The 27739-nt window shown below is 42.1% G+C and overlaps 1 protein-coding gene across 1 annotated transcript; it reads right to left on the minus strand.

Annotated features, from left to right (window-relative positions):
* fuss (SKI family transcriptional corepressor fussel) lies at positions 1 to 27739 on the minus strand. The gene is made up of 14 exons (XM_086992007.1): positions 25905 to 27739; positions 18991 to 19246; positions 16418 to 16530; positions 15759 to 15880; positions 15174 to 15320; positions 14606 to 14801; positions 13858 to 14070; positions 13483 to 13642; positions 13000 to 13267; positions 6707 to 7145; positions 2834 to 2930; positions 2262 to 2411; positions 1997 to 2146; positions 1 to 1789 (listed from the first exon to the last, which is right to left on the minus strand). The coding sequence occupies exons 1-14, from the start codon at positions 26217 to 26219 to the stop codon at positions 1776 to 1778; spliced, it is 2640 nt and encodes an 879-aa protein (XP_086848133.1). The 5' UTR covers positions 26220 to 27739; the 3' UTR covers positions 1 to 1775.

Below are 27739 nucleotides of genomic sequence, written 5' to 3' on the forward strand. Positions count from 1 at the left end.
TTGTCGAAAATTGTGATCGAGATACATATTTATTCCATTAGATAATAGATCATTTACAGAAAGAGGTCTTTCCTCTATTTCCATATTGTCACTTTTCCATCTTGCAATATTGGATAATAATAATTTTAGCAGTAACAATATAGCATGGACCTTAAGCCTTCGATAATATTATACTTATTATTAATCTCGTTTACTCAGGAAGCCGACAAAAATGTCACCTTACGAGTTGTTCTATCAATTGAATTTATATAATAATCATCAGTGATCATTCTATGGCACTGGGTGTATCGGTTAAAACGCAGCGTGAATTTGAATAGGATCACTCATTTTTTTTTATATGTGATTAAAAGTTTAATCATATATTGAATTGGTTATCATATCACATTCTAAAGAAGGTCTTCGCTATAAATAACAGCCTGTAACTAGATCACGTTATTGTACATAGAAAGATGCACGCACAATACCTTTTCTAATAGAAGTCTTTGAGTATTCTACAGGCCATTTTGCATAATTTATATGAACAGATAATATGAATAATAAGAAAAATGGGAATGTAATTAAATTCTTATACAATTTAATAGAATATTCGAACTCTCACCGTCTCTTCGGTCGTTTACCGCAATATGCTACTATTAGCACATTAATTGGGATTATTAACTGGTGGTTATTATATATCTACCTGTTACTGGTGTGTATGAAGTTAATTAAAGGCTATATTATTTCTAATTATCTCAAATCTATCTGTGTGACATAAATAAGTTAAGGTAAAACGAAATTTTAAGGAAATAACGTTACGAGAAATGCGTAAGCAGTCCGGATAGTTCCGGGTCTACACATTTTCACAGACTGAACGAGGGGGCACAGTAAGTCAATTTCGAAAAACTTACTTAAATCGTATTTAGATTGTATTAGTCACAATCCAGTTAGCTTTTTGCGCGGGCACAGTAAGTCAATTTCGAAAAACTTAAATCATATTTAGATTACATTAGTCATAATCCAGTTGGCTTTTTGCGCGGGCACAGTAAGTCAATTTCGAAAAACCTAAATCATATTTAGATTATATTGGCCATCATCCAGTTAGCTTTTTACGCGGGCACATTTAGTAGACATATATATACATATATACTAAATTTGCTGAATTAAAATAATGCTTTGAGAGTATATAAATATTATGATAAATTAACTGCCACATAGTTACCTTTAACCGGTTAGAAATGAATAGTTTCATCAAGGTGCGCACATATCAAGGAACGATTTTATACCTACTTTATGACGGAGAAACTAAAATTGATTCCCTTTCCTTCAAGAACTACTGTGTAAATTATACATATATAATTTGTATTTGTGTATAGGCATTATTTAGATGGTACTATCACTTCATGGGCTAGCTAGTTGTCGTATCTTTATACACATATATATACACAAAATGTTTGATCAGGTCGTTTTTTTTTCAGTGGACAGATTTGTGACATGAGGAAGGGTGACGTTGAATTAGCAGGAAGCTGCCGAAATCCCTATTTATAATCGTGTGCTATTTCAGTCATAGTCGAATGCTAAATCATTAAATTTACGCTCATTGCTGTAAGAGCCAGCAAGGCTTCTCTGCGAGGTAACGAGTTAGGTACGGCACGCAATGGAGTCTTCTTGTTGCTTGCCTATAGGAATGCACGTGTAGTTTCCTTGTGGGAATCGCGTCAACGTTAACAGCTATCCGCGCCTTCTTTGTTCGGGCGCTATAGTTAGTACGTTCGGCAGTTCTTGAATTGCAGTTAACCTTAAGGGATGATTTCTGGAATCGCATGTGACAACACTGACTATAGGACCTCGGCACGAGTACAATTAGCTGACAACTTTTCATCGTCTCCTTTCACTTTGCCGGCGAGTCTATCCACACATTCGAAATTAATAATGTTGCCCTCATCAACCCGCCAAATCAGCGATTCGCTCAAGACAACGTTGACTTTTGTAGTTTGTTTGCCAATGTTCATTCACTCACGTTTTACAAGTTCGGAACTTCGAGCTGGACTATAGTCGACCCCTTTGTAGTCAGCACGTAATTGTTGCAAAGCATCATGTGCTTCCTTAAGTTTTTGCTGAACCGTTATTCGAGCCTTGCGCTCTTGATCGAGTTCTTGGTAAAATGCATCTGAAAGTAGAAACGAAGTGAAAAGGGCTTATAATTTACTAACCTAACTTCCCTTTTTCCTGTCAATAAATCCCTAGAAATGGATCGACTCCGAGCTTATTCCGCCGAAACTAACCTCGCACAAGTTGCAATTGGCTAGCAAGTTCCTCGCGATATTCGGCCTCTTTACGCATCTGTGCCTGGAGCGACTCACGCACGTTGCCGAACTCCCGTTCGGCTCGTCGACGACGTTCAGCTTCTCGACGCACCGCGTCGCGAAGCTCCTCTGAAGCAAACATAGCAAATTTAGCATGCTAGTACTAATAATTTGCTTCTCTGATAGCGTCCTGTCGCTAAATAAAGTATTAGCACTGAAAATATTCGAATGAATTTTATTTATTGCTGAAGAACATAATGAAGCTATATTAATAACTTTCTTCATACAGTTATTATAAAAATAAAACTAAATAAATTATTAATCTTATCATATTGTAATTATAGTATATATATATATATATATATATATATATATATATCACTCCTGTAAAAAAATAATCTTGCTTCTACAACTTTTTTTGGAAATGTTTCGATTTTAATTTAGTTTTTTTTTATTTTTTAATTTTAATAAAGTATTTAAATGCAAAAAAAATTTTTTAGAAAAATACACTTGTTCATACGAAAATTAGAAAAGCTCCTAGGCAGTTTTACCCTTTGTCATATGATACAATTGTTTTGGACTCGTTGGCCCATCTGAGGTTTCGTCCCTGTTATTCTTCAGCTCATCGAAGCCTAAAGGGGTGTTCTTCTGAAATATGATAACGTCAAAATTCATTAGAACCCGTATAATAACCATGACGTGCTATAACGCGAACTTTATTGATGTCACTGCTCATCCAACTGCTTATATAAGCAGGTACGTCCCGTTAATTAAAATAGTATATCTGGTATGATTTCCCCCTTAAGCTTGTTATATTCTCAGATGCTTGTCTTCATAGCTCACAGTCGGTCCGTATTGCCACTGCTATGACGATTTATTCAACAGAACACTATTCGTTCGCTCCCGCGCTGTCTTCATACTGTTCTCACTCTCCCGATACATCTACCACAATTTTTTGCTTTTCACGCTTCTCGCCTTTATTGTAATGATCTTCCTTGTACGTTTAGCGGTCCTCTGTTCTCTTAGCCGCGTGCTGAGTCTGTTCCCGCGCTTCGTTACTCGCCTATCTTATTTGGCCACAAAGGCATACCACCAGCATTAGTCGGTCGTTCTAGTTGTTACCAGCTCCGCTGTCGCTGTCCGTGAGTGTCAACACGCAGTCGAGTTGTCGCGCACTCCCCTTCTGACGCGATACTTGTTTCGCATTGTCACTGAGTATCGTTCTTTCTCCTGTCTTCCTGCCTGCCCGTCTGCCAAACCAAAAATTCGAATCGGCACGATTCAAGTGCTGAGAAAAGCTAACACTTGCTTGTGATCGAATAGGTAGGGACTGAGGTCCTGTTGGCTGTTATCGAAAAAGTTCCAGCTAGACACGCAGGAAGCTGAGAGGAAAGCTGGCGATAGCTAATGACAGCGGCGACGACAGCATGAAAGCCAGAGAGGGAACGAGGACTTCGAAGGAGTTTCAATTTGATTCGAAATTCGTTCTCGACTCCCCGAAAATCGCTCGTTGCCCCGGCGTCTGTGGCCATGTCGCTGACTGGATAGGTGGATGGATGGATGTCGATGTCAATGTATACGTACACATAATGCATACATATAGACATGTACACTCTTGTGTACTACTCTTGACTGTCTCTTGGGACTCTCCCGTAAGGAGAAAGGGCGCGAAGGATCTCATTTTAGGCTGTCCCGAATCACTATCCGCTCTAGCCACTAATCACTATGGCTAGCGACACTATCGTCGAAGAGCCAAGATAGCCAGGCGTGGTGAGCGCTCCGGGCCGCGTGTGTTGGCTCTATTGCGGCTGCGAGGTGACACCGACAGCAGCGCCGACTAGTGTAAACATTTTTCCGCTGGCTTCGAAGACGACGGGACTTGCTCTGGCTGAGAAAGCTGCGGAGACTACCCGGTTCAGGACGAGGTCGAAATTTCTCTTTTTGCTTCTCGATATCCTGTTTTCGCTAGGCGCAGATGGTCGTAGCAGAGGATCGGCGGACCAGCGAAGCTACACTTCATAGCAATAGATTCGCACGGCGGCTTCTAAGCGTAGCAACGTTGTATGCATACATACGACAAATTCGAATTCGTCAGCGAACGGATCGGACTCCCAAAGGGCGAAAAAAAAGACGACGGCGTTAACGAAACGAGCCGGGACGCAAAGAAGACAGAAAGAGGTCGAAGCTCGATGGATGATTGGAAAGTGAAGTTTTTTGTTACGAATGGCGGCAATGTCGCTCTTCGTTTGCTGTCAACGTAGGCTTTTTTCTCGCATGGACGTCGCACGCACGGGTGTTGTTGTCGAACTAAGCCAACAGATAGTAGTGGGGTATTCGCACGGTATTTGTACGCGAAACATAATTTAGAGTTGAATGATGGTGGATAGTATCTGAAGGGCTAGGCACTAATAGAGCGATAAAGGGGTGCGAGCGTCGGTCTGTACACGGCAGTGCGAATGCGTATTTGTGTGAACGAGGAAATAATGATTGCAAGTGTAAACCAGCGTGCGGCTAGATCGGCAAAAGTTGGATCAGAGGGTTGGCGGATATTACGGCGTGAACCGACGCGCGTTCAGGCATTCCCACTGGTTTGAATGAATATGGGTGCTGGGAGTAGAAAAAATACCTTAACACGGGCGCACTGATAGCAGCATTGAAAAGATCTTGTGATTTGCGCCTCCATTTGAAGTTTAGTTGAACGAATTGAGCAGATGCGAAAATTGAAATTCGGTAGGGCGGTGCGCGCTGCTATGCGACATATAATATTTATTAATTTGATGGATTTTATTCTACGCGCGTACCTGCTAAGGAACACGCCAGGCGATAAATTATTAGTACGTTCCGTACGCGCCCTTCCGAGCGTACAAAGAAACATCCCGCCGGTAATTAACTCAGGTATCAAGCATATTACGCGCTCGTTAGAAATAATCAAGTCATAAACATTTATTAGTATAATAACTATTACATTACCAGCTGTGATATTTACTTGTATTCATATGTTTAATTGCGCAAACATAAACTTTATATACATACGCATATAAGGCTCTCGCCTTTATACGCTCGCGTGTTCCACGTTGCTCAAGCTGTCTTATCGAATTTTTAACTTAAAATAATTTCTCATCGATCGATCGAGCCTTAGACCAAACGAAACAGGCACTCTTCAATACGTCGAATAGCTGTAAACATCATGTCTGACCAGTTTCTCAGTCATCTAAGCAGTTGCGTAGTAGCTTTCTGAGGCTCTTAGTCCAATTGCAAACGAAGTCTTCAGATAGTCTTCGGCAGACAGAGTTCAATAAAGAGAATCGGCCGTGTTGACAGTCTAAGCGGCACTCGGCCACTGCTGGGGTCCTTAAGTACGTCGTCTCCGTCATCGTAATGAATTTTGCTACTAGTGTTGAGTACAGGATACAGAGCACGACTTTGATTAAGCTCGTGGTTGCGGCGGCCCTGGAGGGACCGACGAACGAAGGGTTATCCTTTCGAAAGTAGTATGTATTTAAATGTTGGCCTGGCTTTGTCCGAATTAAACTGACTTCCAGCTGAACGAACCCGTTCAACAACTCTTGAATGTCGTATTATCTATAGTTCGAAGCTCACGACCGGACGACGAGGACCTAATGCGTGCGCTCACACTCTCAGTGACGAACAACGCTGCCTGATCGCGCAAGAGAGCTAGTGTCTTTTGTCTTGCCCCCTAAACCATCATACCGAATATCCCCGAAAGCTCCTGTGTTCAGTCTGTAATTATAATACAAAGGTTATTCGAACAATTGTTTCTTCAAACGCCAGTGGTAATGTATTGTCAAACGGCTCATACAGCTCCTGTAGCTTTTCCGTCTTAGCAGACGATATCTTGAAGCTGTAAGCCGCGACACCGCATCCCTGAACAAGCAGCTTTTTCATTCACTTCGCAAGTAGTTTAAGCGTAACCTAAACGCCGTAGTCCATTCTATCTCACCCGCTCCCTCTCATCGCCTGTGATGTCCGACAGCGGAGACGTATGAGTCCGACGTATGAAGATGTAATTACAAACAGTGAACTAATAGTTTTTGTAAAACTCTTTGTATTTAGTATGACAATCGTCAGTTGAAATGGCCAACAGTTATTTAAATGCAACTACGCAGTCTGCGTGATAATATTACAAAAGCAATTTGGTAGCAACGTAAACAATAAATCACTTACAGCAGGCAACCATTTTTATCCGGCAAAAACGTATATTTGCTTTGTACACGGCAACCTAGTGTCGTCATCTACAACAACAAAAAAGTATTTAATAGACAATTCGTCCGAAAAAACTTTATATCTTTTTTCAAACTGCACATATACTAACCTCGCATACGTGTACAGACAGCTATTCTGAGCCTGTAAGCCCATTGCGCTCACATGAAGTACTCGATGTGGTCTCTGTATTATTGAATTACCTTGAAACGCGCTTCTGTAATCGTTGTAGTTGTCGTCGCGGTGACTAATGAGGTTGTTGTATTGCCGCTGTCGGGAGGTTGCGATTTTAATGGAGGCGTTTCTTCGCCCACTTCAACATCCTCATCGTTGTCATCAATTTCTTTTACACCATGATGATGTCGATGATCTCTGCTGTCACCCGCTCTAGCTCCTTCGACGCTGTCGTGGTTATCGGCGGCCGCTACAAATCCCCGTGGTCTGGGGTCGCTCAGGTCCGGCCCCTCCATTCCGTCGACGTCTAATTCGTCTGCATCGTCATCAAGATCCTTCCCATCGTCGACATCGTCACGTTCCTCTGATTCGTCTTCCCTGGCGCCGCCGCCGCCGCCGCCGCCGCCGCCATGCCCCGTAGGACTACGTGCTGTGGTCGTATCACACGGCGGACTACTACTAGCTAGACTGCGACATGACCACATAAACACATTGAGCGGAGAGTCAGAGGAAGCATAGGGAAAATCCATTTTTACCTTACTCCGTAGAGAAATGCCCGAAGAAGTATATAATAAGCGCAAACGGTTCCTACTCTAAATAAAGTAAAAGCACTCTTCCGAGGGTCTAAGGCTGCATTGTGATCGCTAAAGGCTCACTAATGATAATCAAGGGCCGAGCAACAAAGAACAGCTATTAATTTATGATTGTGGTACTTTTGAAAAATGACCACAACAGATCGGCTATCAATAGGTCAAGTCAACTTGAGTTCTTACTGTTAGCTCATTGTGCAATTGCGATTGGTCAGCATATGTATATATACATATATATAAAAGTCAGAACATTTAATTAAAACAAAAAGTAGCCTAAGCATTAGAGATAGAGAAACGTATGAGTTTAGTGAGTACTGCTGCAATTCGAAAATGGTGGCTAAAATCTCGTCATATACATACATACATACACATGAAGAAGTTCGTAAACAAAATTTACACATTGAAGAAGTGCCCTTCAACTTATTACCCGTAGAACCGGCACTCTTTGGTTTGAAAGTATGCCTATGGCTAGAAGGGCGATCCATGTTCTTCGCCCGTAGGCACATCAAAGTAATATGCCCATAAGCACCCCGCTAGCTGAGCTGACGTCCACCCGCATTAGCACGAGCCAAATGGGCGACACCGCATCCGCCGAAGAGTGAGGTAGCGACTTGTTGTTGGTTGAGTACACAGACCGCGCAAAGGCCATTTCCCCTTTGCCTTCTCTCTACACTGATCGAGGGTGATTTAGTCGACATCGACGATACGTTCATGGTCACAGGCGCTGCAAAATTTCCGAGTGCAAAAGCTTACCTATCACCTTGTCAAACTGTATACTGCGCATTTACGAACATATGTGGACACTTTGCTAGATGACAGGCCTGCATCGCGGCCAAAACACACTACTCACCGCGCGTGGAGAAAAGTTATGGGCCTATAAGGCTCGCTGTTGCCACTGTTGTTGTTGTCGCTGTTGATGGTGGTGGACTGGCAGCGATTACCTTATCACTAGATAAGCAGCTAACTATAGCGATGTTATCACAGATAGAATAATAATTAACCAAAACGAATAAACTATTGGTTGAGGACCTGGGCTCGTCGAGTTTTCTATCTGCTAGTGGCTTCGGGTCTTTCTAGTGTGTGTACGTATATATGGTCAAAATGCAGCTGCCGTATAATAATATAGCCCACTCGCACAGTTGATGATTAACGTGTTGTGATTCTAGGTACATTATCAGGTTATAGTTTCGGCGTCATTATGATGGTGATGACGGTGATTATCATGTTGGTACGCGGAACAGGAACATGAGCATGCAGCAAACAAAAACCTATGATCCGATCCGACGATGACCAATGACTCGACGAGCAGCTATGTACAAGTACACGTACGTGCTGTTACAAGTAAGGATTTATCGGCAACCATCACCTCCTTACCCGCCCCATGAGTAGAAAAAGCGTTCTTACAAATGTAAATCGTTAAGCTTACAACAGTAACATAGGGCCTTCGGCTTAGCGCGTCAACGCACTACTGAATTTTGCAATTTATATATTAATCCTATATGGTGTAGATATTAATACGATGATTAGATATGGTCAGCGTGCAGAGTATTTGTTGCGGGCAGGTATGTTGATATTCAGTAAAGGTAAAAGTACTGAGACAGAATACTTTGACAGATTGTCGAAATTTTATTTCGTTATTGCAGGCATAGATTGGTTTGCCTTTGCAGACGATGAAGTTTCGTTGTGTGAGCTTGTTTTTGTATGATGGCTCTAGGTACTACGGTGCCAAACAGGACCCCCCACTCGCTGTTTTCTTACGGAACACAACAGCTCATTAGTCACAATCAGTTTGGGTCGAAAGGGGTACAAAGCTCTCATCAAATCATTTCGATACTTGAATTGGCAGTACTACTCTTTGCTCCTTTGAGCTAGTCCGAAAACACCGAACCCAAAAATCAGTTTACAAAACTTTGTCCACTCACAATTAAGACGGCTGTATCTTATACAGAATACCGTCAGATTGAATTTAATAAGTCTATGAAAGATTAACGGAACAAAACCAGCAAATAATGACAAGAAGCTATAATGCCTGCGCGGTAGTAATGATGTGGTCATACACATTCCTTCACGCACATCTATAACAGCATCTCTTATCTAGATACAACTCCCAATTGCCATCGGTAGAGTTACTGTCTCTCGATAATATCTGCGAATCTCGGCATCTCTTTGCCAGGCCGAATGGCCTGTATGTCCAAATACATTCTATCAACCCATGTCCATATCCCATCGTCGTTACCCGTTGCGTTAGACTCTTAAGTCGTGCAGGCATACCATTGTATGGATCATTTGGTATTCTGTTCAGGATGCTGTTTAGCTACCGCATTTGAGCAGTAGATGGCTAAGTGGGTGCTCGCGTCCCTTTGGTAGTTTCCCACCCTTCAATTGGTGTTGCCGCTTACCTCATTAACTGGGCTGAGTCGCTACTCGAAGGACCACAGTACCACGTTCGCTCCTGTGCGTATATCTATTGTAGACAACATATACACCGAGCCAAGCATACTTTTAGCAGAAAACAATTTCGAGTCTTGAGAATCTGTAAATATTTTCCTTTGTGTTATGCCAACATCTTGTAGTATTTTAAAGAACATCGGTTAGCAGGGAATCGATGTATTCTGAGACTAATCGGAAGGAAGACGCAGTTTTTGATGGGTCGTAACCGCGTCTGGCGGAGGTAACCGACGACTATTTCATTGGATGTAATTTTCACAGCAGCTAGTACTCAATAAAGTACCAGTCGAATTATTGGCAATCGTCGTAATCCATAATCACTGTGCAAAAAAAAGAACCTAAAATAGGTACATACGGGCGCTAGCTAAATGTAGCGAATTTATCTAATGCGCTTCGATGGCATGAAGTAAAGGTAGGTATGTGACGCAACTCTTTTCGCTATTCCTTGTCACCGTGAAGGTTGGCACCAAAAAATAATTCAGTGATGTGCATTTTCTGCATACTTAACGCAGTACGATTTCGAATTTACTGCACGCCGTTTTGACGTGCAACAGCGCGATCAACCGTAGAAAATGCGTAATTGCTATGTACAGGATATGTCCATGTCGTGTTGTACCTCTCTTCTGATACTCTGTGAATAACAAGCACGTGTCGCTCGTTCGCCGCCTATAAAGACACTAACAACCAATTCCTATTTCACGCCATATCCAGCAGTGTTTGCTAGTTAAGACACGCATCATCTATGGTGCGAACATCTTTAATTTTGATAAGTACGAAGCCAGCGGAAGTGCTTTGTGTGCTTGTTCGATACCGATAAAAATGGGATTACCTAAACAGAGCATCGACCCAAGTGGAGCAATAGAAGTAACTGTAGTGGGTTGGCGATACATAGTCAGTACGATTGATCGTTCAGTCCACAACGGCTTCGCACGCGCGGGCCTCAATTCGTTGTGCAGGACCCCCCGCCGTAGCCGTCGATGAGCGCACAACAAGCCACATACATATACCTACACACACACACACACATACGTACAAAAATAGACAGAGCGCACTTTTTTGCTCTATTGCCTCAATATCATCGACAGTCAAATACCTGGCAACTTGTTAACGTGGACAAGACAATGCTTGAGGAATACGCTGTTGTTCCGAGGCCTTTAGGCGCACCGAGAGACCAGCGTAGCTTCACGTCTATATTATGAGATAAAATGAAAAAGCAGAGAGCCATAGAAGCGCAATGTTTTGCTATTGTGTATTTCAGTCGCAATGCTAGTTGCATTGTGATAACAAAACGCCCTGTTTGTGTGCCGATACGACACGGAGCGATACGTTTAGGACGTGACTATATGTGTATGCGCATAGGTCCTAAACGAGTTCGTTACTGACTATTGCTCGTGACTATCAATCAAATAAGTTCACACAATTAACTTCGTGCTTTTCATTGCTAAACAACATTGACGGCACAGCCACAGACCGCATCCATTGCTTAAGCGCTTCGCTGATGCCATACAACTTGATACACATTCTGCACAATGCATGGACTTGAATGGCTATCCTTGCCATTTAAATAAATAAATAAACACTCAAAGGTATATCAAACCGGCTTTCGTAAGGGCTAGTAAACATTATCGAACACCGTCAATCAATGCGGGCAAAATATATGCGAGTTGAACAAGTTTCCAAGCAATATTAGGGGAAACAACAGGTAACCCTTTTTGTATTTTTCTTCAAACGGCACAACTTCGAAGAACTTCAAGCTTTTCAAGTGGTATTTATCTATAGATAAATATCTCCGAGTTGAACTGACAGTAGGCTATCTCCAAATGAAGTTACTCTTACCTTCAGCCAATATATTAAATACTTCACATTTATTTTTTGTGACAGGTACATTGTAAGGCAAGATCAGCATTTTATCCCGTAAGTCTATCGACATATATTGTTCAAAAAGGCTTTTGAATAGTAATGCGTGTTTTTTTCCACGCAACTTTACAAATTTCTTATATTGAACGACACAAAAAGGGTGCCCGGGATATCTTTTGAAATATCATAGCGATAGGGTAATCCATTCGATTAACAATTGTTTGCAGTAATATAATATAATATAATACTATATACTAATAATAATAAATAAATTTAAAAAAATAAATTAATCTAAAAAATAACAAACCTTAGCAAGGCACTAAGAAACGTCCACTGCTATTTTTAACTCCTTTGATACCTAGGGCAAGAAGGTTGACCTCGGTAACATCGACAATGTGTTTTTTTAATGTTTTTCGTAAATTAAGAAAATAGCACAAAATGTAATTATCGTATGTCATGCCCTATATACCTATGTATACTGGAAAACAACATAATTATTGATTCCTAACTTATGAAGATCCACTTCGGGGTTGATTAAAAGTCTTCTACCAAGTACCTCTTCAATCAAATTTATCAAAGCGATTAGGTGATTGATGAGATAAAGGGTATGCAATGCCACAATTGGCACACTAATGGCTTCATGGTGAAAACTGATATTTATAGAACATGTCATTTTTTTTTTACAAAAGACTTGACTTCAGCACACGAAATTTAACTGTAACACATTATTAAATTTATCGCCAGATGATATAATTAAAAAATCAGCGGAATATGCCCGACGCCATCTTTAAAGGCTTAGGTAAAAGTTTATGATGAAGAACACAGAGTTATCAGCGTTGTTGGGACAATGACTTCTCAGGCAGAAATTGATTTAGTAGAGCTAAAATAATACGAGTTCGGCGATAAAATTTAGCGAAGGTACTTGAAGCGCATGAGAATCGTAGAACGGAATAAGATCGGTTTATGTAATGAAGCTTCTAAGAAAATCGGAGTAGGTCTATTCACATCTGCAGCTCGTCTTTGTTTGTCGCTCCGAGGCCTGCGAAAGCCGAGGCTTGCCCAGAACAGTGCCTATCGTTCTATGCATAAGGAAACTGCCCTTGTTTGATGTGGGACTAAAAACGTTCCGGGTATATCCCATTAGATACCGATCCCAGCATTATCTATCTTAAAAACCTTGTACTTAGGCACAAAATAAAGTTATTCTTTTATCAGCTTCTACACAGACCATAATATGAAATCATTCATTTATTATAGCATTAGCTTAGTTCATGAGTGACACTGGCTGATCTATCCAAAAAGAATCGATAACATAACAGTGCGTAATCAACGACTTTATCATATGGTTAGGGTCAATTAAGTAGCTTCAACTGACCGACTGAATTTACAGGATATACATATCGGTATGTTTTTAAAGAAATAAGAACCTGGGCGGCGAATGGCGGGCGTTCGAGCATGGTGGGGGCCCTGTAACCGGTTTGAATGCGGATGGATACATCGTTGATGGGGGTGAAGCCGAGGGTGAATCGGATGACGGTAGACTCAAACCTCCGGCATTTCCCAGAGACACCGCGCAGTTTACCGATGATGCCAATGGCGGACTCCATAAGGGGAACTGACGCATCAGCATGTAGTCCGCAAAAGGATTTAGTCCGACGGCAGTGTTACCCGGCGTTGTCTTTGTCGGTGAACCGCCTGAAGCGAAATGAAGTACAATTAGCTGCTTAAATTGAAGACTGAAGCAAAAAACCCTATTTTGTTCTAGCATAGACAGTTAACTTTCGCAATAGAAGATATCCTTTGCTTATAAAACACACTGTGAATACATTGTGGGTTGTACGAAGGATATCGTTGAGTTTGTGCTGGAGTATAATGTTTATCAATAAATAAGTCATTCATAAAACATCTACCTGGAAGACAGAACAAAGGCGGTACTGGGGGCACAGGAAACGGCGCCTCATGATCTCCCGTTGTTGGTGGACTGAGGTTAAGCGAAGTGATCATCGACGCAAAGTAGCCCCCTGGGCCCACCTTGGCTCCAAGACCGCCTAAACCTCCGCCGACGCCTATCTAATTTTCAAGAGATGTGAACGAAGAGAAACGAAAGCTATTGACAGTGGACTATTTAACAAACCAAAAAAGTATCTCACCGTGTAGCGTATGTAAAAAAGTAAAGCTTTCTATGCATTAGTGGGGTAAACACGCGACGTTGTCGCTTTAAGCTATCCCCTGTTACCTTTTACCTTTTCTTATGATAATTGTCTATCTTACACATTTGCGCATACCTGTCCAAGAGGCAATGGGCTAAGAGCTGGGTAGTCGGCCGCCACTGCTGTCGTAGTCGATGCCTTGGCCTTTTTGGCGGCTGGAGGTGCCCCTGCAGAACCTCCACCTCCTGGGCCGTTTTGTGACCCACTCGAAGAGGACGGCGCAGCCGAGGATGACGAAGAGACAATCACTCGCTTGCGGCTTCCCCCATTAAACATCGCTTTCACGTCCTGTGAAAAACATATGAAACGAAAGATGACTATAGGAATAACCGTACAGAATACGTCGAATAAATTTCGACTGGTGTGTATGATAGATGTGGACTTTCTTGTGGTTTCTTGGCGCCCTATCTTACTGAAGGAGTTCTGTTCGTTTTCATTGCACTATATGTCCGTGGCCTAGATCAGCGCCCCACTTATCACAGCAGACTGTAGCCTGTGGTAGGTAAAAAAAAAACCTATCAATATTATCGGCTAAAAGGGGGCGCTGGTAAACACTGAAAATCTTAATTTGAAAGTGACGTCCCTGTTGTTCAAGAAGACATCACTTTAAAGCTTTTCTTCTAGAGGTGTGGTGAATAGTTTCGTGCAATACATAACTGAACGATAAGCAAGGCTTTACGGTATAGATAAAATACACTAGCTATAGGGGAATAACTGCAAAAATGTCTGCTGTAACTGCATAGTTTGGATGATTTTGAGAAAGTCATGTAATACTGTTAGATTGCACAGATGTCTAACGACTATCGTTAGTTATGACACTCACTTCCCAGGCGTAGAGGACATCTTCTGGCGGATTTCCGGCTAGTCTTATGTGGCGGCGCCACGAATTAAAATTGGCCGCATCCGGTTGGACGTACTTAGAGTCGGGTAGACGATGTGAGTGGAAGATAAATTTATTAGGCGAGAAGAACAACCCGCACAGGGCACACTTGATACACTTGGCGCGCGACGAATTATATCTGAAAGCCATAAGTTTTTTTCGTCCTAAATATAATAGATGCCTGGCTTTGTGGGACCCATTCAGTAGGCTGCTCCTCAATTCAACAAGGTTAATAAGTATGTGTATAAATCTGGGACAGAAGCCAGTTGTTAAGGTTCGTTATGGCATCGCAAAGAATATTGATATCTCATAGCATACCTAGTAAATAACTGCCGAATTGGGTTTTACGTCTGGCACGGGCGTTAAGCATTGCCTCAGATAGCTGGCCTCTCCCAGCACGAAACAAAGTTTTACTACGGCCGGCTTCGAACCTACGCCGCCTCATGTGTCCCTAAGTTCGGCAGGCAGGCGCCTTAGCAGTGCGCCATAATGGGGGCATCCTATAGCATACCTGGAGGGCACGAACGAGCCTCGACAGCCCCAGGCACAGGCGTGCACGACATCGAACGAGAAGTTGTCCGGCAGCTTTGGAGGAGTCGACTCCGTCAGGAAGCTCTTGCACAGCCGCTCGGCCTCGCGTTTCGTTATCATGCCGCATCTGTCAAATAAAATTAATTAGACTTATCTTTAAAACGCTTTGTGGCTGCATTATCTATATTGGTTATGCTTTTTCACCATTAGCCTTACGAGTGCCGGGTTAGGTCTTCGTCCTGATGCCGACAAAATCTTCGAAGGTTATTGCTAGTTTCTACGCCAGTTCGAGGCCACTTTCTTTCATCCTCAAGAGGCGAGTCGCATTGTGTCATAAGATTCGAACTAATTTTCTCTCTTCTGCTAAGCGATACAAGTCACCGTTTCGATGGTGAGGCTCAAAAAGCCTTAAGAAAATAGGACCTACGAAGGGTATCGCGCGAACATGTTTCTCTTTACTGGTACATAATGGAAGAAGTCCCCAAAAATTATGGTACATGAAAGACAACAGTTTTTCAAGGATTTGTTTTCTAGTTAGAATTAACGACGTTTTTCGAAATGTTACCTTCTGGAGGAGACCGGCATGGCTCCAGCCCTTCGAAGCAACTCGAGCTGCACGGGCGTGCACTGAACGCACGTAATGCCAAGAGCCACTCGTCGGTTGTGAATTTCGTTATACGAGAAGTCCTAAACGTAAAATCGAATTTCATGCAGTCAATAAATGTACACTAGTTTTTAAGAGATGAGGCATTTACCGTTGTGTTATATGAAAGAGAAATCGTTAAAAAATAGATGGTCTCTTTGAAGTGATTCTGTGAAATAGGTTCAAAAACCGTACTAAAATGAAACTAGTTTTGCTATTTTTATCTTTGTAAATTTCCAAAGTGTATAATCTTTAAGAGCTTCAACAAGACATTTTCTAATCACCAAATTCATATGGGTATATAAACAAATCATTGGAATCGCAGCCACTGCATAATTAGCTCTGTTGCAAGTACTTGCTCAAGTGAAAATGCAAGAATTGTTGATAAACTGAAAGAAAATTCGTTCTATATATATATATATATATATTTAGCTCGAGTGTAATTTTGTCCACTTAAAATGACGGTAAGATCAACCCGAATATCATCCTAGTTAAACGGAAAATATGACTAGCTGAACTAGCGTCTCGTATCCATGACCAGTCAACGCCTGCCTAAAAATAAGGTAGTCGTTAGTATTTACCTTGAGAAGTGTGTTCGAAATCTGGGCCAGTGAGAGGCGTTCCTGGCTGTCGATGAGCAGCGCAACGATGGGCACCCCAAACAGGACCACTGTGCGAACTTCTGATGGATGACCTTTGCTCACCGAGCCGATAGAATTAGATGATCGATTTGAATATTTTGATATCATAAAAATTCACCTACACTTATCGATTAACATGTTTCCAGCCACTTTACGAAAAAGTTGATAATCCAGAATGGAACTTTGCTTAACTTATCTGTTTCAGTATCATTAAATGTCTATGAGCGTTTATCTGCTCGCTGATTTGTTCGCTTGGGCTATAAGTCGGGCCGGGCTGATGGAGCCGATCGAATGAGCATAATTTGGGCAGATAGATCGTTGCTGTGGAACTACTACGTAAATTTTCAGACCTTGAAAAGTCGTCCGTCTTTTCAAACTCTACAAAATGGATGCAAAGTTAGCTTTAGAATAACTTTTACAGTTTGTACGTTTCCGCACTCTAAGTGCTGAGCTGGTGGCTTTTGCCCAAATAATTCACAATTGATCAGTTCACTATTCCAAATATATGAGCAGTTTCTTTCCTTTACAGGAAAACGTGATGAAATTTCAGAAAGGTAATAGGTACGCTATATTTCGGCGGATTCTCTTATCAACTTTTTTTTTACATACAAATAACATCAGTCGAACGTATAAATGGAGGTCTACGTAGAAAGGGTCATGCTTGGTACCAGTCAGAAATCTTACGACTAGCTGACTCTAAGTGTTATACACGTTTCTCTATCGAAATATAACTGCAGTAAAGATATTCTCCAGTGACAAGTTGAGTACCGTTCAACGATCAGCGTGGTGGCGCCTTTTCTAGAAACTGATTTTCTGCTATCGATCGATCGATCGATCGATCGATCGATGGATCGATCTTGATGAACTGGCCAATGATGAAATATATTTGTTTATGCTCACGATCAGTGTTCCGGCGCGAAATCAAATGAAGTGGCTGTCATTTTTATGTGACAATCGATTAAAAAACCCAGAGAATTTTCGGAGCCTTCGTTTTTACGAGTGCCAATTTTGGAAATCGACTAGGCGGAACATTTTAATAAAGTAAAATTTTGCAAAATTATTTGTCTGACAGAATACCAAAAGCTTTTTTCTACGGTTACCGCCAATTCTTCACACCACTTGATGGTTTCGATGCATATTCCGGCGCAAAACAGGCTAAAAGATAAATGCAACAGGTATTTTTTTCTCTCGCAAAAAACCTCAAATGCTCTCGATGAATCAATACATGTTCATGTACCTGAACTTCAGTTTTCTTCTAAAAACTTGACATTGTGACATTCGGTGTGAGAGTCTTTTGGCGCCAACTGATGGATCTTGACAGACTGAATACAAATTGTTCTATCTAAAATAAGTATTTTTCAGCGAAAACGAACTATTGCTTTATCCAAGCAAGGGGGCGGTGAAAATGCATTCTGACTTGCAAATTTTTAATAAGTGTCAACTGAAGGGTTTGTCGAAAAGGCTAGTTCGGGTGGGGGGCGCCTTTCGAAAGCAAAACGCCAAGATGATGTCAAAAAATCACCTACTACTGTCAAAAGAGCATTAAACAAAAATCGTTATGTCTTGGTGACGGTATTTAGTATATTTATTATTCAATCCCGTAAATGTAATTATTTATTAGGAAAAAAAATTATTTAGCTCTGCTGTTGTCTTAGGAACAGGCCTAAAATCTATTACATCTCCGTTTTGCTAGAGAAAACCCGTTGTTCCATCACGGACAAGGCTTATCCAGTACTGGTTGAAACCTTTACCCTTTACCAGAACCGGACGGATCATATAATTACTGATAATTGTCAATTCGTCATCCTTAGGTTCAGTCAAACAACTTAAATGAACGGTAAAGCAACACTATTATCTCTTTACATTAATTACAATAGACACATTAATTAACACAGTGATGTATATTAATGTAATTATAGCTAATTTGAGCTGCACATGTGAACTAATTATCGTCCTTATAATGATTGTGTACGAGCAATTCGGTACGCTTGATACTATTGGCTTACATTTTAGCACTGGATAACAAAGGGCGGGTAAAGTGAGCCGTATCTTGGCAGATTCTTGTGAGGAAACAAAATTTATCAAGTGGGCAACAGTTGATGTAGCTATAAAGTACTAAGGAAAAATTTACTACTCGTTGTAGCAAATACGACCTGTTTGCCTTCATTAGACATGATGCCGTTTAGAGTTCTAATGACCAACGAGAACAATGGATAAACTACATCCCTATAAAACCTAGGACCTTCAGAAAATTACTGATGATCGTTTTCTACGCTTTATTCTTCGATCCGTATGCAAGATAGCGTACGTTTGAGAAAATCAAACGCGTAGTGTATAATGGCGAACAGACTAACAATGGTTTGAAAATTGATTTTTGCTAGATCACAATAAAAGTACTGTTGCCCGTAGTTTGGTAGGTGCGTTGTAAGGGTGAGCTCTTTCGACAACATATTGTTTCTGCCACGTATGACCCTATATTCTTATATTGACATTACACATAGGTTGACGTTTACCGGAAGTGGCAGCGTTGTTAGTGCCATTGTTGCTGGAGTTGTTGTTGTTGTTGTTGTTGTTGTTGTGGACATTGGCGCTGTTGTTGTTACTGGTGTTGTGCTGTTGTTGCTGCGATTGTTGTTGTGTAGAGGAGGAGGACGTTTCTGCAGTGAGTGCTGGACCGGGCGAAGGACACTCGAGCTTTCGACCCCACAGAAATAATCCTCCGGTTGGCTCACCTCCGTCGGAGGACAGCGGACTCGGGCTCTGTAGACACTGAAATGGGCAAACCGGGAACAAAAATTGAATCTGATTTTAACGTCTTCGTAATAATAATTTGATGTTATATATATATATATATGCATATATATAAACATGAGAAAAAAAGAGTTCGTCAAGTTTTCCAGATCGCATAAAGAATTTTTACTACTATACAATACACGATTAATATCCGTAAAGAAAATCACAAAAAAACATATTTATACACCGTTTCCTACCGATTTGTAGCGATAAAAATGAATTAGTATAAGCTCAATTGCCGCATGAATGTCCCCGTAGATTTTCTAATTCTTTCCTCAGGTGAAACCAGTTTGAAAAATATGCAAGTAAAGCTGAAACTGTATAGCCGGTAATTCCTATCATTGCATGTCGTTGCTACGTTTGTTTCTCCGCGTCTCGCTTACCCAACCAGCCAGTCAGTTCGCCAGCTTGTCACCGCCTTCAGTTTTGTGGCTTTAGAGTCTTCGATCAGCCTGCTCCAATCGCCCTCTTTGCCCAAAGCACCAAAGGTTCCCCTCCGTATAAAGTCTTTACCCCAGCCTGCGTTTTCCCTCTTATAGTAGTTTCCTTTTTCTATGGTACCGCTGGTAGTGTCTCCGGTGCGCTTCGGTAGCGTTCATTTCAGCTTTGCCATGATCGCTTAGCACCACTAATCTGCTTATAGCCACCCGTAAGTCCCCGCTGTTTTCTTGGGGGGGGGGGGGGGGGGGAAAGCCCGGCGGACACCCCCCCCCCCCCCCCCCTCAACAGCATGCACACCACACAGCATCAAAGCTTTACCACTTTCTCTCTCGCTCTCTTCCACCCCCCCTCTCTCTCTCTCTCTCTCTCTGTCGCATCCGTTCGACCCCTCTCCACGCGAACCGCTGAACAGGAAGCGAAAAAGAACGAGGCCTTCAAGAATAAAGAGACTCGTTTTCAGGAAGGTTTGCTTCGAGTACGCAGGTAGCAAACACTCACTAAAGCAGCAGGGTAATAGCGCAGCCTAACCCGATACGGGAGACATCTCCGTCGGCGATAGATTCAAACCGTCCTATAGCCCACCGGGTAACGCCTCTCATTCCGACCTGTACGTGGAACCCGGATTGGGATGTTGCTATTGGGAAGCAGCTAGCAACCGAACGAGATAGCAAACGAGGGACTAACAGAGCCCCCGCCTTCAACCAAGTCGAGTAGATTTATAGAGTTTCGGATAGTAAGTATGCGCGCTAAATTTAGATAATGGAACATTGGCGTGGAATACGCCGCACCTCCACTGATTACGTACGATTAAAAGCAGCAATCGAAGCTATTCCTTTAAGTCAGTAACAGTACCGAAAAGTAATTAACCCGAACCATATAAGTTCCCCGTAGTGCTAAAAATCACTGAGTGTTATTGATTGAAAGTGAATGACTGTAAGCTTGCGAACGGCATAGGTGAATGTGTAAGGTATTCTGCTAGAAGAGAAAAGTTCCGATAGTACTGATGCAGAAACATATCTTTGTGCGTTTTATATGTTAATAGTTAGAATTCAGTTAGTAAAAAGTAAGCAGAAGATAATGTTAGAGAACAATGTATTTAATCCAATATCTCGATGTGATATCTCAGCGTCAGGCAAAACCGTTCCGTTCATATGCTACTAGGTAAATATGCACAAATGTTAAATACATTTGACAAAAAAAAAAGAAGGCCCAAACGTCCTTTTGGAGTATTTTATTGAAAGGCAAAAATCGCTACCGCACAGTTCGGTAGTGAACCTGATACAATTCAGTTTCGTTCGCTCAGTTCATCCGCTCACAAGCGCACCCTGCGATACGTCGCTTCCCCTCTACTTATCTACAATGTATTTGTAAATGAAGAGCCCGCGAACTTTTGAATAAGCTGGTTGATACGCTGCATACAGAAACCAATTACTTCTGGAGAGACAGGGTATTTTTAGTAATGCAACTAGAGTTTTAATCTCTAACACGGTACAGATCTTCGACCGACCCCACCTTAATAAGGTAATAATATTCGAAAGAAGACTGTCAGTAGCTCAGCTTGAGCAAATCCTCACTGTCGAGAGAATCGACCGCTTGACCCACGTTTGAAGGGAAGTTGTCAACACTTATCGGAACGCTCCTCAAGCAGCGCCACTCAGATGTTGCAGGCCATCTTACTTTGTTTGATTCCAGTAAGACTTGATGAGGCGAATTTCTATTGAGAGCGAAATCGACCGAACGCAAATATGTCCTTCAAGTCAAAGATACCAGGACGACAGGATCAAAGCGTTCAAAGTTGCCGTCCGTCTAAGATTCACAGACCTGTTTCAAAGGAAGGGATAAGGAATGGCATGTGTATATTAACTATACGTGGGAAGTACGTAGCGTTAAACCGAGATCGACGAAACACGTTTGCCAAATCAGATATGATTAAGCGAACACAAATCTTGAGCTAGATCGCTCAGCGTCACAGACGTTTTCCACGTTACCCGTACTGAGCGCGTCACTCGAGATCATCTCGTCTACCTTTTTCACACGACCGTTGATCATGTAAAATTACGGAACTCGACAGAAAAATGGCTTCACAAATACGAAACGTAAGTGAATCTCAATTGAGCAGAAATCTACGCATTGGACCTCGCCCGAAGTCCAATACACCATTTTGCACTATCGAATTCATTGCTTTCGATAGTAAAACATTGGCCGTAATCGAATCTCTTTGCCTACACGCATTAACGTTCAACCTGCGTCAACATGATTCCGTACGACGTTGATCCTTGTAAAGTTGTTCGCGGTCTGCTATTGCTAATGCGATTTAGATAAGTGTTTATCTACAATCGTGCGTCCATTAGTAGAACTTGATAAATCGACATGTTAGTCTGTAATAGTAGTAGAATCGGTGATCCCATTTAATAGTTCTCAGAGTATTCGAGTTACCTTCACCGTTAAGTGCTCACATCTCGTTTTAGCCTGAGGGAATAGCAGGACACGTCCAAACATAGAACTATCCGGAAGCTTGAACAAGCTGATCTACGTAACCCTTTCTGCCTTTCTGTTAACCCTAGATTCCTACGCGCGTGCGCCATTTTCAACTGTGTGTTTATTTTAACGTTAAACAGAATGCCTGAGACAGACAGATGTTTGCTTTCATCTTGTAAGAGTAAACATTAGCAAATATCAAAAAATCACATGTTGCATGTTTTGCTCGTGCATACACAGGCTCCACAAGTTGACAGCTCAATAGAGCCCGCTATAAAAAAAAAAGGCAACGACCTTATCTTTATAAGGGCCTTTTGCGGATTGGTTAATCAAGCGCTGAATAAAAAGGACAAGGCTTATCAAGCCTCGTGGCTGTTTAAATGTGACGCGTACGAGCATGGGGCGCGTCTTGTCAACAATAAAGGCGGCTCAGTTTAAACAAGCTAACTTGACACTTCTTTCATGCTACGAAAAGCACCCCGTCGCTATAGCTAGTTTTTTTACTTCTAAGTGGCTTGCGTATGGAAACTTCGATACGTCCTGTATCTGTCCGCGTATTTTATACCGCGTTCGTTCCACGCTCGTTAATACGTGTCTGGATAGAAATAATAGAGTAAATGAATTCGATTCTATTGTTAGCTTGTTTCTCATCGTAGTCAACAATGTGATCGTTCGTACCACGTATCTGTTTCTATGGCAAGCGTAGCATAGCTACGATTATACAGGTCCACTAAGTTTGGCCCAGATAATACCGCTAATAAAGGACTACCAATATGTATATCACTAATGGTTCTTATCTAAAAACGATCGGAGGCAAGGACAACGGAGGTAGGTAATCGCCTCGAAAGCGCTTAAGAAACATATGAAGTTTTAATAATAGTCCGGTTAGCTCTATGGATAAGTTCATTTTTACCAATTAAAATGCTTTTTCGAAACAATAGCGTAACAATACGTCATATTGTACCAATGTAATCCTGATTAACATCTGAATTGAACAGTAGACGTACCTGCTTCGGATTAACGATGCCCCAAATACTATATTTACCTAAAAGTGGGCGAGCGTATGGCCTTTGAAACTATGCGTTGAAACGTCTACGCAAATGGCGCCAAAAGCTGAAAACTGTTGCATGATATGGGAAAAGCTCATATATAGGGATTACGCACCTTTTTTCACGGTTACTAGCTTTTACTGCTGCCTTGAGCGTGGCATGTGTTATGTGTTAGGGGGTTTCTATACGTCCTTCAAATGCCTCTCTAACCTACAATTTCTTCTACAAAAAAAAATAGGCAGTCCTTAGACACAAATGGACCTTCTAGTTCTAGATTTTAATCATTTTCAAAAGTTATTTTAAGCTGCTCTCGTCGAGTTTATCGCTAAAAAAAACCAAATCTAAAAAACGCTGGATCCACTATGGATCTTAATATAGCGTACAGAGTGACGCCCTCGAGACGCTCAGAACGCTCAGGCCTAGAGTCGGAGTCGTATTTTTGTAAATTTCATTATACCGTCTCTCCTTATTACGTAGCGTATCCCAAAAAATATGGCATTACACAGATGTCAATCACATAGTCTTGGGAAGCTATCCCAATGACGGTTGTCACCCCAACATGGAAATTGTAGTTGTCTCGAGCGTGGATATGGTGTCTTCCCAAAGAGTTGGTTAAGAACTGGTAAAACGGCCGATGCCCTCATCGTGGTCAAACGTTCAATCGGCTATTAGGCCGTTTACATGACATTTCGGAAGCTGAAGTCTGTTCTACTATGACATAAGTTCACACTATTGCAGCAAGGCCATGCCGGACTGAGCGTAGTGCACTGCCAATCTGACTGCCATAGCAATGAATTCAACAGAAAATGAAATATCTGACACACAGCCGGATACGGGACATCTGCTATATAACCGCTGGGGATCTGTAATCTGCTCAGTCTAAAGCGGGGTAATTGAACAATCGACGCACGATTAACGAGTGAATGAATTAATATGATTAAATTACGAAATCAGAGCACTGGAAACCCCCCTGGAATAAGCTCAAAGAATGCACTGGATCCATTAAAGCAGGTTGACTACCAACAACAGGCTCACCACTATACTACAACAGCGGAATGGAGAGTTCAGGTTAAGAACTCGGTTTTAATCTGAGCAAATGAACTTACTTGTAGGGTAAGTTTAGAAAATAACGTCCAATGTGTATGTATAAAAATGTGTCCAGCAGACTTTTGTTATTTAACCAAAAAAACCGCGGAGAAAAGAATCTGGATCGAAAAGTAAACTTGAACATCAGCAAACATTGACTGTTAGATAGTATTATCAGTTAAAACCTTGTATAGTAGAATTAAGATATAATGAGAATATTAATTCTTTCTGCATGTTTCGGGTTTTGCGTCCGCTACTTGAACCGCAGTTGCTACAGACCTCTATTGTGGCCCTCCCGCAACAGAATGGCATGGCTGCTAAGTATATACAAGCATGTGTATAATTCAATAAAAGTATATAAAAAAACAACATCTACATTATAGAGTTAATGTTAGCCTCTAAGATAACGGACAATAGAGCCGGATGTTTCTTTGTTCGTTACGCCCTGATCGTCATTTAAGTTAAAATGTAACATTTTCTTGACGAGATGAAAAAAACCGATTATTGCAAAATGACCCAGGATAATTTTTGGCTTTTTCTGGATGTGCTTCAAGTCTGGTCCTAGCGGGAAATGATTTTAATGGCGTAGACAAGAGCTGGTGACTAACATGGTCGTAATGAGTAGAAAGTTCTTCACAGGTTTGTTATGGTGATTTTTCAGCACGCACCTTCGAAGGCCGGAACTCAGTATCCACCTTCTTCTTTTATATACGATAATGTACGCAATCACAGTAAATCAGATAGATTTACATTATGAACCATATCACTACACACGTATGACAGTCGCGTAATTGTCTCTTGCCTGGCTGGACATTGGCCTGCTGCTTAATAGCACAGTTACCAGTTAACTACAGAATCTGAAACCTGTTTCGTCCAGAATCAGAAACCCTGAAATACGTTTCGTATAACTATTGGAGGTTTATAAAACTAGAAAAGAACGTATCCATCGAACATGCTTGTCACCGTTATAGACTGACTTACGCCTATGGGCTTTTTAGAAGTCTAATCAAGACTCAACTAACACAATTAACACAGTGACCCTGTGAATATAGTTATTATCTTAGCTTATAGCAGGCAATGTATTCCAGCATCGGCTATCTGTATTAAGCGGGCCTAGAGTCTCGGACAGGTACTTATAAGCCGCTTCGAAAACCCCTGCCATATTGCCTTGCAATTCCTATCACATTCTGTGCAAGCCTGGTCTCCTATTTTCTAACATGGCTCGCCTCAATGTATTACCGGTTGTTAATTCAAGTTTCCATGTAGAGATTATATGTGGATGTTCTCGTTCGAAAAGCAGCCACCCTTACCGTAGAATCAAAGGGGTTTTCGCTTTGAACAATTCCTTGATAATAGAAAAATAATGCCCATCGAGAGTATTTCAAAGTGTTTCCAATTATTACACAAAGCGCGTCGTATGCAGTTGGTTTAGGCAACAAAACAGGTTTTAAAAACCTCTTTCAAGTTTGAACAGTTCAAACGTCCCTTTGCGACACGGCTTACAAAAATAACTATCATCTGCGTGTGTCACGGATCAACAGATTCAACAGCTGCAACTACGAATTGAGAGCGATACTTACGGGTAACGGTAGGTGGGCGTGTGACGTGGGTAATTGAGGTGTGTGCGGGGCAACCCCATCAGTAGGCGATGGAGACCGAAGACGCGTCTGTCCAGGTAATGGCGGGCTTAGACGGGCCCCAATGCCGCCGGTTCCACCTAGGCTGTTCAAGATGAGGCCAGTTGGGCTAGCCGTTTTACTTCCCCCAACGCCCACGTGCCCTTCGTGAGTGTCCGAGCGAATGTGCAGGACTGTAGTCGTGGCCAGTGGGCCCCCAAGTGACGTAACGAGATTTTGCCGTGGTCGGATGTCAGCCAGAAGTGAATTGACGTCCATCGTTGCGCCAGCAAGCGAAAAACGCGAGAATGAAAAATACTATCACAAATAACATCAATAACGAAACAGCACAGCTAGCAGTGCATATCACAAATGGAGTGCCGGTGCTTTAATGACTCCTTGAATGATTCTGCTGTTCATGAGCGTATCCAGTCCCTTCCGAAATCGTCTATTAGTGTTTATGCGAGCCTAATTACAAAAGTGATGACAAGCGTAGAAAAAAAAAAAAAGTATCTTTTAAGGATAACGATATATTGCCGTGGAGGCTGTTCTAGAAATGTATCAGCCGAATTCGCAACATGACCACAAATAGCCGTTGTATGGTCGGCGTGCAGTACTGCAATCAGTATGATATTGTTGATGCACGAGCATCGATCGTTCGGGAAATCCAAACGGTTAGTCGCCCGGTGACCCCGTTTTTCTAGCTTGGCAATAATTACTCAATTATTCTCGATCCCGATGGTTTCTGACAGTCGCAATCGTAACTGATCTCGCAGGATCGATGTAGAAAAGGCTCACAGCTAAGCGAGTCTGACCGTGAGATTGTTCTTTATTCTGGCAGGTAGGCCTACATTTCTATTTGAAAAAAGAAGTACACGAAATCGTCCCTTTTTAACCCGTTCATAGAGCTGCTGTAGGAAGTGTCAAAGCCTGTCGAGTTCTGGTCGATTCCACAGCATCGTGCACGCGAGGCGTTTCTCCATTAAAAACAACGTGTGACGTCTGCGCGATCTTCGCTTGCATACACACACACGCGTACACACACGTTAATACACACGCGGATACACAAACAATAGTGCATACACCAACTGTCAATTTTAGCCCGTAGAAGTTTCTCAATTATAATTCACACAAATGTTTAGTTAACTCGTCGATATTTGTTTGACACCCGGCATTCCCACCACTACAACCACTTCACACGTAATATGACGTTGAGCTGAATGCTTTTCATTTTGCTTTCCTGTTTTATTAACCTTGCTTTTACCTTATCTGATCTTTGAAGGAAATAATCTTGTCGTGTATAAGCGGTATGGCGTGCGTCTTCCGAAAGTTGGAAATCGATTCCAAATGTTGCGCATATGACCGGACTAGACTAGCACCCAACACTTGAGGAGAAATTCGTTTAGAGTGCTCGTTCTGTGCTTTGCGTGCGCGTACCCGGAAAACGACCGGCTGTCCCAGATGTTCTAGGCTGCTAGGCCGCCCCTGGGCTTTCTTAGCTCGTTTGCGATCAATGCACTGCAGTATCAGTCTCAGTCACTCTATCTGCCCACCGCCCGATAAATGGCTCGTCTGCCTGTTTTATCGTTCGCCTGGATGCTGGTCCGCGCTTAGTTCGTATCTCTGGGCTCCTGATCCTGTTGTCACTCACACACGCGTACACAAAGCACGAAACCAACCCGTTTCACGAACTTCAAAGAGCCACCGCGATGCCACGACACCTCTCCGGGGGTAGGCGCTAGGCGCGACTGAGCGATCCATAGCCCGCCCGACTTGCTGCGCCGGGCGGAGCCAACAGC

This window comes from Varroa destructor, unplaced genomic scaffold (assembly GCF_002443255.2).
Source record: "Varroa destructor unplaced genomic scaffold, Vdes_3.0 BEIS01000006.1, whole genome shotgun sequence".
Taxonomy (NCBI): Eukaryota; Metazoa; Arthropoda; class Arachnida; order Mesostigmata; family Varroidae; genus Varroa; species Varroa destructor.